At 41.5% G+C, this 12,402-nt stretch overlaps 1 protein-coding gene across 6 annotated transcripts in view; it reads right to left on the bottom strand.

Annotated features, from left to right (window-relative positions):
• Positions 1 to 12,402, bottom strand: part of DGKB (diacylglycerol kinase beta) — a 712,573-nt gene that overhangs the window by 554,188 nt on the left and 145,983 nt on the right. For all 6 annotated transcript variants that reach the window (XM_075558344.1, XM_075558345.1, XM_075558348.1 and 3 more), the window contains one exon: positions 804 to 921. In XM_075558344.1, coding sequence (XP_075414459.1) covers positions 804 to 921 — 118 coding nt within the window. The remainder of the gene's footprint in view (positions 1 to 803; positions 922 to 12,402) is intronic.

The raw sequence follows: 12,402 nt of genomic DNA, 5'->3' as shown, positions 1-12,402 counted from the left end.
ACTGCAATATACACACAAATTATTTTATAGTGTGAAACTGGATATAATTGTCAGATAAATGTAGAATGCTAAATTTAAAAGAGGAGAACACAAGGTTGTTCCTGCAGTGTCATCAGGGAACGGAAAAGTTAAAATAAAAAAAGTAAATGCTGTGGATTTTTAAGTATTTAGGTAATTTTTATAAATGTATTGGAAGTACTAGATTAATAGAATCTAATGAAAATGATCATATAATGGCCACAGCTCAAGCACTGTTGATGACTTGGATTTCAACACTGGATTTCACCAGTTATGATGTCCATTATTCATTTATGATCGCAAAAAAAAACGTTCCCTGAGACTTAATATTAGTTTATTTACCTTATGATTTCTTAATTTGAGGACACATCTATTTCTAATCCATGGATAAATACTTTTATAAGACCTGAAGATATTGACGCTGTTTAAGGAGTCTATGCAAACAAAGTGGCTACTTTACAAAGACAAAAAGACAAATATGAGTTAGTTATCGATAAGAGAAAATATGTTGATGATGCTTCTAGAAGAAATGGCCACCATGCGTAAATGAAGCCACAGTGGGAAGAAACTGGCCCAATCAGGAACATGTTCTCCAAGTGGGTTAAAAGTAGCATGACCTAACCACTCTGAAGTACAGTACAGGGAAGCATCAGCCATCACAGGTACAGGGAGGACGGGGTGGGGGTGGGGGGTGGGGGGGTTCTTCTGTTTCCGTTCTAATGACAAGGCAATGCTCTCATGAATCACTCACAGCGGCGACATCCCGGCAGAGCCAACATACTCACAGGAACAGCGGAGGCCCTGCTTCCCCACGCCGATCAGCATGTTCAGGCAGAGATTGCAGTAGGCAGGTTTGTTGAAGTGCTTGAGTCTCCACACATGCTGCCCGTCATCCTTTACGTTCTGCCCGGACGCAAAAGAAACAGATTCCACTTAGCGAAATAAACCGTGCCACATGTACGTGCTGATGAAATTTAGAGCTGGACCGAAGCATTTGAAGACAACAATATGTTATTTTAGCTAACTTTCCCCAAGATCTCCACAGCCTTTAGAAAACAGCATGTGCCCCAGTGGACCAAGATGCTGCTACCAAATCTGGGGGCGCGATAGCAACCCACACATTCCTGTCCAGTGTCGACCATCCACAGCATGCTCTGATCCACTGGGACGCCCGATAGCCAGAATCTCCCCGAGCACAGGGGCATGGGGTCTCCTCTGTGAATACGTTATGCTTGGCATAGTTCCACAAAACATGCATGCACGGCATGTCCTTAGGTGCCTCTGAGTTGGTCTCAAAGCATAAAAGAGTGAAAAAAAAAAAGTAGAATAGCTTAAGAAATGAAAACAGAAAGACATCTACCAGCATTGTATTACAAAACCCAAAAATGGCAAGTCCTGCCTTGAATGATGGTCCAGGAAGGTTAGACAGACTGTACCCACATTTGCCCAGAGTAGCACTGCTTCCCACCAGGAGCCATGTCCCAGAGGGAAATGTTGCCCGCCCAATGTGTCCCCCTCCCATTGAATCAGCTCCTCGCTCTCCAGGCCTCAGGATCCTGCTGTGGGAGCTAGAACGTATGTCAACGTGTGTTTGCATAAAGGTGCAGGGGCGCAGTCCAACATATCAATCGGGCCACAGTCTGATGATGCCTGCAGGGGGTTGTGGCTTGAAGAAGAAGGACACTTGGGACTCCTCTTCTCCCTGTGTCTGCACCTCATTTTCCTGCTTTGTGGGATTCTGTACCAGCCTCCTAGGGTGGCCCCATGTGGGCATCCTGTCCGTGAGAGCTGGCTGCACCCTGCCACATTCCGCTGACCATGGATCCACGTGACCTGCACCCACCAGCGTGCGATCCTCCTGTATCCCACTTCACCTTTCTGCGTCACAGGTCTGTAGCTATGCAAGTCTGAAGAGGGCTCTGGCTAGCATCAGATCCAGTTTTTAAACTGGGCTGGGCACGGTTGCCTTCTCGCTGAAAAATCACTTCTAGATATAAACTCTTTCTTATACATATATGAGCGTCACCGGTTTTGTTTCTCTAGACAACCTAGACTAGCACCCCTGCTGCCCCATAGAGTGATTCAAACCAACCAATCACAGCCTCCACAGCAGCGGTTCTCAACCTGTGGGCCGCAACCCCTTTGGAGGTCAAATGACCCTTTCACAGGGGTCACCCGATTCAAAAGTAGCAAAATTACAGTGATGAAATAGCAACGAAAATAATGTTATGGTTGATGGCCACCACCACATGAGGAGCTGTCTGAAAGGGTCCCGGCCTGAGGAAGGTTGAGAACCGCTGTCTTACAGAAGCCAAGGCGACCTTGCCCTCTAGCAGTGCAGCCTTCACAGCGCTGAGACGCTGTGTTTTCCAGGAGGCCCTGCATGCGCGCAGTGTCAGCTGCCTTTGAGAGTGTGAGTGCGCATTACTAATTAACGGCTGTCCATCTCCTTTGTAGCATGTTGCTGCTCTGTGCTCAGTATCTCATACTCTTGGGGGCAAGAGAATTTCTTTTCTGCCAAATGAGGAATTATTTCAGATGAAGAACAAATAAATACTGAGTACCAGTAATTCAAGATGATAGATCTTGCGAGGAGGAGAGGGTGGCATGAGATGCAAATAAGCCATACTTGTTTATAAGTTATAGGTAGTATTATAGGGCTTCAGTGAAGAATGTCTTATATATTACAACTGTATATATTTTGCATGCCTCAAATATTAAATTTTAAAAGAAAGACACTGCCATTTGCTATCCTTCTTTTGTAAATTATGAAAGTTTTAAATCTCATATAAAGGTAATAAAAATATTATAATTGTATTCTTATAGTTTTTGACCATTGTATAATCTTGCATTTAAGTTAATTCAATCATTCTAGGTAAATTATAGTTACTTCTGTCATTCGTGTTTAATCACATTTGCATTCTTCCAGGCTAAAATAAAATGAAACACTAATGCTTACGCATCTCTTGAATAAGCTACAAGAACAAAATAAGAAATGATATTGTCATTACTCTTGCTGCCATCGTTTTCGCCATTGTTTGTATGTCTGTCACTCACCAAACTATACCCAACATGCTTCATTTCAAACGTCATCTCTCCAGATAGGTTGGACACGGTGTCCCATCTATGGACCACCTGGACTTAACAAGTGCTTTAGCACCTAGTATGTGCTGAGGCACAAGCACAAACGTTCTAGTGGCGTGGCTATGGAAATATGTCCCAACCATCCCGTGTTTCATGGGGATGAAAAATGTATAATAATTCTTCCAAAACACTTTTTCCCTAGTCCCTGTCAAGAGATAAACCACCAGAGGTGTAATGCCAGAGAAAATCTATAGTAACCAGGTTTTATATTAGAAGTAGAAATGTCAAATTTGCATCATAATATGAAACATTAATGAAAATGCTTCCTGGGAGAGAATTCTCCATGAGTCTCCTGAATCTCACCCTGCTTTTAAAGCAGAAGCATCCCTCTTGTCCTCGAGACCGTGTGGTCAGTGATATCTGAATAACACACAGCTGTGGGCAATGAAAGTGGGTCTCCTTCCAGAGGAGAGAGCGAATTTCCCGATTTCCCAGGAAAGGGAAACTGTCCTCTGAGATGCGGGGTAAGCAGGCTTCTTTACTCCGTGCTGGGAAGAAGATGTTTACCTAAGCCCAGCGTTCCTGGCTGTCTTACAAGTCAGCATTCTGTGGATCATTTATGTAGGCTACTCCCGTAACTGCGGCGAGATATAGGGGGAAATATCTGATGCAGACATAAATTTCAGACTGCTTTGACATGCGTAATAAAACCCTTCATGTCTAATCCAGGACTTGTACACACACACACACACACACACACACACACACACACAGACGTCTTACCACGGTGGCACACGAACGAACGGAGGAGCTTGGCAGTCCGAAGGACCTTAGGCCCGTCCCAGTTCTTAAGGACCCTCAGATGTTATGCGATGGCAGCGAACCAACGAGAGCAGTTATATAGAAAATGCCATGTAGAAGGCTTCAGAAAACACACTGCCCTTTTCTTTCAAATACTGAGAAATATACTTTGCAATTACTTCTGAATCCCATTGTGGCTTGGCCAAATCCTAAGATTTTTAGTACCTCCATAATGTAATCAAAATACTTTACATATTTGTTTACTTTGCTATGTTTCCCTGATGGTCTATAGATATATAAAAATCTGTTCCTTTCAAGAAGACTAAAATAATTTAATGTGAAAAGCTTATGTCACAGGGTTGTCATTTTTTGTTAAAGAAGTTAATAAGCAAACATGCTTTAAAAGTAGCAATTAACTGTTTTTAAAAATCTTCAAGGGAAAAGGAAGGAAGAATATTCTAATTTTCATATGGATTACTGTTCTCATACTCTTGGTCATTTTCTTCCCAAATGACTATCTAGCCTGCGTGAAGAAGCTTCATCCTGTTGAGGGGCACATATGGACTAAGTTAGTTGGCATTTTCCTTATCGAAAAATAAACAAGTCTGAACGTGGGTGTCCCGTCAATCATAACACACAGCCATGGTACGGGCTGTAACTGACGTACGAATCCATCACCCAGACAGAAAACGCTTTACAAAAAAAAAATTAAATGGCTTGATAGCTCTTAGCCGGATACGTTGCCAAAATATGCAAGGGATGAAATATGTATGTGACTTCTTCAAGAGAAGAAATTGAAACCAAGAGCCAACTACTTCTCAGCAGTGCAAATTATACTCCAACTCTCTGCGTGTTCATGTCTGGTCCTGTTTGTCTTATTTAGATTCGAAAGTTAGTGGAGGCAATGGAGGGGCCAGGGGGCAGTTGTCGCTCACTAAATTCGATCAGCCACAAGAGCCTGTCCCTTTTAGTACTTCTGTTGCAAATAAATATTTATTGTCACAGAAAGGAATTTATCTTTGAAAAGAAGTAATAAATAGGGCATCCGGAAGGCTAGATACCTGGCCTTCTAGGAAAATGTGGCTAAGCCATTTCACCTCTCTTATTTTCCTCTCTAATCAAATGGAAGTCCCTACTCTCCTCTCCCAGGCCATGGTGTGAGGTTTCATTATACAATACCTGTGAAGTTAATTTAGCTCCTCAGGAATGGTGTTATATAAACAGCAAATATTATTACCATCACCGGGTCGAGTGGTGTAAGACGCCAATGCAGCCGAAACACAGACAGGGGGATTTGAAGGCCTACTAGACACATTTGGCTTATATATTTCTATTTCCGCCTCGATTACCATGCATTATTCTAATAGGAATTCATTCCTGGTATTTAGAAAACATGTTTTCTGGTTTTTTTTAATGAAGCAGCTCAGGCTTCTGCTTATGGCAGACAAAGATGCTTGATGAAAACTACAGGTAAATGCTCACAGTGCAGGCGCTCCAGCCTCTCTTGCTTCTCAGTAGCCCCTAAAGGCAAGTGTGTACATAAAGGGAAGAATGTCCTTAATGGCTTTCCGAAACCTTTTTTTTGTTTTCCAAATCTCTGTGGTTAAGTAAACTTTCCGTTTACTTAATAAATAAATACGTCCAAGATTGCATATAAATGTGAAAGTAAACTAGGGTTAAATCCCCCAACCCACAGTCCTGTTGGCTCAGACTTAGGGCAACCCTCTGGGGTTTCCAAGATGATCTACATGGGAGTCCACAACCTAAGCTAACTCTCTCCCTCACAGAGGCTCCTGGCTGAGGCCAGCACTCCCGGTGCTTACCTGACAGTGCCACCAGAGCGCGTGCAATGACCTTGCCTTCCTAGTGTTCATGTTTTCACCTTTAAAAAGCAATCACTAGCGAATAGGCTTGTTATCAGACAAAGGGCACTGTAAAGTTAATTATGGCAGACGGAGCTAAGCTAAAATATAACACCTTAGCATTTGATCTCCTCTTTGACCCACCATAAAGTTGTTTCAGTTTAAGAGTAAAAATTTTTTAAAAGCAAAAGGGAAATATGTGTGGACTAAGTCTCTCATGAGTTCTCTCTGGCCACAGAGCAGGGCAGGGAGCAGCCTTGCTATCACGTAAGGTGCGTTGCATCGTGGATTACTGCCGACCCACTTAGGTTAAATTTTAACATCTCAGCATTTGACCTCTGTTTTGATCCACTTGAAATGTGTTGTAGTTTTTAATGCTTTCTGCTTTCTTGGCTGTTGACGTTTTTATCTGTTTTGTTCTTGTTTTTGTTGTTGCTAACGTTTGTCTGTGTATGGAATCCAGGATCGGTTAAGTCTATAGCGACAGTAACTGGATTAATAGTTCCTTGGGGGAATGGCATGACAGGGGAGGTTGGGAGGAAATGGGGAGCTAACAGTGATGATTAAGAGAATGAAGAGAATGTTCTAGAATTGATTGTAATGATTGTACAACTCTTCTTGGTACAATTGAAGTATTGAATTGTATGATTAGGTAAATTATATGCCAATAACATGATTATAAGATTTGCTTGCTATGTTGTTTTTGTTATTGCTGTTGAATATATACAGCAAAACATACACCAATTCAATTAGTTTCCTATGTCTGGTGCAGCAGCATTGGCTGCACACTTTGAGTTTTGCGACCATTCCACGCATCTTTTCTGAGCTGCTCTTCCTCCATTAACATAGGCACACTGGGGGCTCGGTTCACCCCTTGAGTTGCTTCTGCTAATTTGCTCCCACATGGACGCTTCTTAGAAGAACATAAAACACAAGAAAGACACTTTCCACAAGCTAAACTAAACTACTGTTTGTTTTTAAGATGACTTTGGGGGATATTTTTGTTCCAAGTTTAAAGATTATGTCAGGGCAATCATTTTCAGAGGCTCATCTAGCTTCCATGGCTGCAGAGAGTCTGCGTCCAAAGGAATGTGAGGTTCTGCTCTGCGTTTCCTCCTTTGGTCAAATTCTTCTATGAGATCCTTCATGGAAGGGTAAATCGTGGGAGGCAGGCAGCTCTTCTGGACTGGCAAAGGAGGACGTTAACAATGGAGCCAACTAGCTGCCGCCACATATCTTCCTCCTGTTTTTCACTCTCTGTCTCCCTCTGTTTTTTCAGGCATGTAGACACAATTTTTTGTACTTCCAATGGCGTCTGAACAGTCGAGGGACTGTGTGATGAACTAAGAGGTAGAACAGAAGAAGTACAACTGCATGAGGTCCATTAATGAAAATGCCCCACGACATCTGCACACTACGGCCACTCCACACCAAGACATGACGCCCATCAGGCAACTATGCTTTCTCTATTTCATTCTGACAAACATTTCTCTCGTGCAGTTTGTTCCAGTTCAGTTTTTGTATACAAGTGTATAAGCTTTGGCCACACTTAAAATAATCAGTTGGGTGGCACTACCATAACTCGGTGTGATTTCTCCAGTAGTCTTTCAAAAAGAACTTTTTCAAGAAGAGCTTTCACCAATATCACAGTCGAAATGTGTTCACCTTCACACTTGACCAAATCCGTGTTTCAAATAACGTATCATGCACAGAAGAGGAAAAGTTGTAAATTAACTTCAACTCACTAAATAATAAGCATCACTACATGACCTCAATTCTCTGTTCAAGGGACTATAAAGTATAAATAAAGTGGATTCTAATATATTTTAAGATATATAAATAAGTATATATTTACCCCAAATAAAGTATAAAAACATGAAAGCAATTGCTCTTTTGGAAGAAAAAAAAAACACGAGCTTTATCAGGTTCTGTCAAGAGAAGGCAGAAAGAAGCTGCAAACTCCTGCGTGGATTGTAATCGAATGTCTTCTCTCCGGCTGCTGACCGCACTCTGAAGTCAGATTCTCGATCCATACCTATGGCTCAAAGGCAGACCCAGGCGCAGAGAGCAGCGGGCGCTGCTCTAGGTTTCTAACTCATTCCTCGTCCAACCAGCAGACAGACAACAGAATGGGAACTTCTATCAGGTTAACATTCAAGGGCAAGTCTGGTGTCCAAGGATCACGTCATCTCTATGAATTCTTAGCTCTCTGCTTTTCAGCATAAGCAGAATTCCCTCAGCAAATAAAGTTTCCTAAGAGCATTCCAGGTAAACCCTGATGTTACTTTCACTTTATTGGGTCATGAATAAAAAGATTAATAAAGTTCTAAATGACCTCAAACAAGGGTTAATTAAAATACATACAGGGCAGAGCATAGAATCACTTGAGTACATAAAGATAAGAAAATATATCAAATAAAAATCATTCAAATTAATAAATGTGAGCATAGTAAACCAAAGATGAGAATTTAATGTGTCGTTTTTCAAACTAGGGCCTTGCTTAAATGTGTATATCTGTTTTTATGCTGCTATGAATTCATGAATTTTTTAAAGTCCAATAACTATAAAAATGGCATGTTTTAGGAAATGGAACACCATTTAATGTTCACCTAGGAAAAAGCATTTCAATGTAAGGTAAATTAGAAAAGAAAGAAAACTTAGGAAACTTCTTGAGCAACTTCTTTTCATTGGTCTTGAGAAAGCTGCTGGCCTACACAAAGGGCCTGGTTCAGTCTGAACAGAGGAAGGTAGCAACCTGCATTCTGCAGAGGGAACTGCCACCGAGTCACCTCTGTTTTAATCATCTGGTCCTGCTGGAGTTGCCTGGTTGTGTTACATAAAACAAACTAGATTATTCTCCCTTTGGTGTGACTTGGCACATTAGTGACGACACAAGGAGGGGGTTGGTAAACAATGGCCCTCTCAGAACAATGGCCTGCTCCCTGTTTGATAGGAATAAGAGTTAAGAATCCCATGTAAAAGGAATGAAATGTCTTATTCTCTAGTGTTTGGAAGAGAGGCAGGTCTTGGAAAGGTATGCTACTGGCTTTAGCACCCAAATACATAGTAACTTAAAAGAAAAAAATCTGTTCATGGAGAAAACTAAGTCACAATGACATCAGGTCTGCTCTGACTTGCGTGAGAAAGGAGATGTACTCGCTCAGGACAATGCAGTCATCTGGATAATTTGACTAGTTCATCATTGTCACTTTCAAATACTCGGAGGTATTTAACATGATTATAACATAGCATCTACTCCCTGAGCTCATGATCAAAAACTAACTAAACTAACAGGACAGCCTAAAAAGACAGGCGGCAGCATGAGGGACCCGATTCAAAGGCAGTATCTTCATTTCCAATTGCACATGCCAAAGGAGCCGCACCCGTGGATCAGATCCCACGTAGGTCAGAAGGCAGCCCATTTGTTGCATACAAAAAGTGAAGTGAGTCCCCATCACTACGGAAGTTCCTTATCGCTTTGTTGGCAGTTGTCATCCCTACACCGTGCGACGACATCACCCTCTAGACGCTAGTAACAAAGAGATGTTCTCAGATCTCTGACTAACGACTTGCTATCGACATTTTATGAAAAGGCGATTATAAAAGAGGATTGTCTTGTGTAGTGATTTATTTTTCCGTGAAGGAGGGGTAAATTTCCCCTTTTGGAATCATTCTTTGCAGTGGGGCGGTGGGGTCCGAACCTCTGCTGTGGTGGTTCTTGATGTTGGGTGTCCTTGAGTCTGTTCAGACTCAGCAACAGAACAGAAACACTGGTCCAGTGCCAACCCCGCTGAGGTGCCTGCCAGTGTTACAGCAATGTATTCCTGCCATCTAGTGGTCATAGCTGGAAACACAACTCGGAGCACAGCTCCAATTACTGTACTTCTATGAAAACCTAAATCTCCCCCATAAAAGCTCCAACATTTCCCCCTTTTACTCACAACTTTAAGTACACATTTATCAGTTAGTCTGTAAAGTAAATAATATATTATCAACTTTTCAGACTTTAAACACAGAATTGTCATACAGCTGAAATAACCAAAAAAAAACCAAATCCCTGCCGTGGAGTTGATTTATTCCCTGTAGGAGAGGCTAAAACTCACCTCTTGGATTTCCCAGAGACTGTGATTCCCTACAAGGGCAGACAGCCTTGTCTTTTTCCCGTGGAGGAGACTGTGGTTTCAAACTGCTGACCTTACAGTTAGCAGCCCAGTGAATAATCACTACACCACCAGGATTCCATTGAAATAAAGCCACTGTTATACGAATACGACAGAATGTTAACACTATTTGTTTAAAGCATCATTAGCTTCCTGTGGGTTTGTGGATTGCTTTTATTCATGCTATGCCTATAGCTAAACAAAGATTTATATTCATGTGGATCTAAATTTTAAAATAATTTGAAGGCATAAATCTCAGACAAAAATGCCATTTTAATAAGCTTTTGATGTTTAAATTAAGAGAATTAAATCACTTCTCTCCGCTTCCTTGCCCCTCTTCTACCTACCAAATGCTTTACCCAATCACTCCTGTCCCTTCTCTCATTTTCTCATAGAAGAACTTTTATAAGTATATAGTAAAAATTTTAAAGAGCTTTAAAAGTATAAAAAGTTCTGTAAGGAATGATCATTACTGAAACTTCTTGTTAAAGTCATGTAAGAACTATTTTTTTTCCAGCAGCATAGACCCTAAATGTTAAAACTGAGCATTTTTAAAATGTTCCTTTTGTTTTATTAGAAGAGTTTAATATCCACAATAGCCTTAACAGAAAGCAGAATCAACAATTAAAATATTTAGTGTAGAATAGAGATGGACAAATTTTGGGTTACATGGAGAAGAAGAGTATCAGATACTCAGAGTTTGTTCATTAATCTTCAAAATATGGAAATGTAAATGAACAATAAGAAATTTAGTCCATGTGTATGTGCGTTTACAAATAATTCATAGGAAACTAATTGCCTCTTTCCTGTACATCCCATAGTAGTTTCTTGTTCTGTTTGTTTTTACTTCTTCAGCTTTGACCACGCCTAAAACTTCATTATGCTCCTGTGGGGACTGAATGTAAAATAATCTGAAGACCCAGGAAAAGAGAGGCTCATGTATACATTCCCAAACCTATTTACAAATGGATATAAACATATTTTTGTATTACTGAAATGAAATGGTCCTCGAGTTTTGATTCTGAAAATCTTTATTGCTCCAAGCATGAGTTTGAAATAGATACCAATGGTTCGCCACTGAGCTGCAAGCCCAAAGGGCAGTGGTTCAAACCCACCAGATGGCCGCCAGGAGAAAGGTCCCAGTGCTCTGTCTCCATAGAATGTTCTGCCCGGGACACCCTAGCAGCAGGTCTGCTCTGGGACATAGACGACCTAGGAGTTAGAATCATGGAGCCCTGGTGGGGAAGTGGCTGCACATTGGGCTGATAACAAGGTCAGCAATTCAAGCCTACCTGCTGATCCAAGGGAGAGAGTCTTGGCTTTCTACTCTTTTTTGTTTATTTGTTTGTGGTTGTTTTTTCTTACTTTTACTGGGGGCTCTTACATCTCTTACTACAATCCATACATGCATCCAGTGTGTCAAGCACATTTGCGCATATGCCGCCATCATCATTTTCGAAGCATTTTATTCCCACTTGAGCTCCTGATATCAGCTCCCCATTTCTCCCATCCTCCCTCACCAATCCTTGATAAGTTATAGATTGTTATTTTCTTACATTACATCATCCTCCATCACCCCTCACCCACTTTTCCATTATTCATCCCTCTAGGAGGGGGTTCTAGGCTGATCCTTGTAATCGATCCCACCTTTCTCACCCCATCCTCTCTTAATCCTCCTGGTTTCTCTACTCTCATTGTCGGTCCTAAAGGGCTTATCTATCCTGGATTCCCTGTATTTTGCGCTCTTATCTGAAGCAGTGTGCGTGTTCTGGTCTAATCCGTAAGGTAGAATTGAGGTCATGATAGTGGGATGAAGGAAGCACCAAAAAACTAGAGGAAATGTGTGTTTCACTGGTGCTATACTGCACCGTGACTGGCTCATCTCCTCCCTGTGACTCCTCTGTAAAGGGATGGCCAATTGTCTACAGATGGACATTGGATCTCCACTCCATGTCCCCTTCTCCATTCACATTGGGTTGGTCTGTGTTTTAGATGCCTGATACGTGATCCCATCAATACCTCATGATCACACAGGCTGGTGTGCTTCTTCCATGTGGGCTTTGTTGCTTCTGAGCTAGATGGCCATTTATTTACCTTCAAGCCTTTAAGACCCCAGATGCTATATCTTTTGATAGTTAGGCACCATCAGTTTTCTTCACCACATTTGTTTATCCACCTATTTTTGTCTTCAGTGATTGTATTGGGAAGGTGAGCATCACAGAATGCTGGTTGTCAGAACAAAGTGTTCCTGTGTGGAGGGAGTACTTGAATGGCGGCCTAATGTCCACCCGAATGAAGGTCAAACATGATGGTGGGACAAGAGGCAACGAAAAGGACATAGAGGAAAGAACCAGGAGACAAAGGGCATTTATAGAGGCCTAAATACATGAATGCACATATATATATAATGAGAGGGGAATAGAACTTTGCACTCATTTCTATATGTTTCTAGTCTTGTAAAGAGTCAAAGTCATAGA

The sequence above is a fragment of the Tenrec ecaudatus genome, chromosome 9 (assembly GCF_050624435.1).
Source record: "Tenrec ecaudatus isolate mTenEca1 chromosome 9, mTenEca1.hap1, whole genome shotgun sequence".
NCBI lineage: Eukaryota > Metazoa > Chordata > Mammalia > Afrosoricida > Tenrecidae > Tenrec > Tenrec ecaudatus.
The sequence above is the reverse complement of the archived record's forward strand: the minus strand, read 5'-3'. Positions and strand labels throughout refer to the sequence as shown.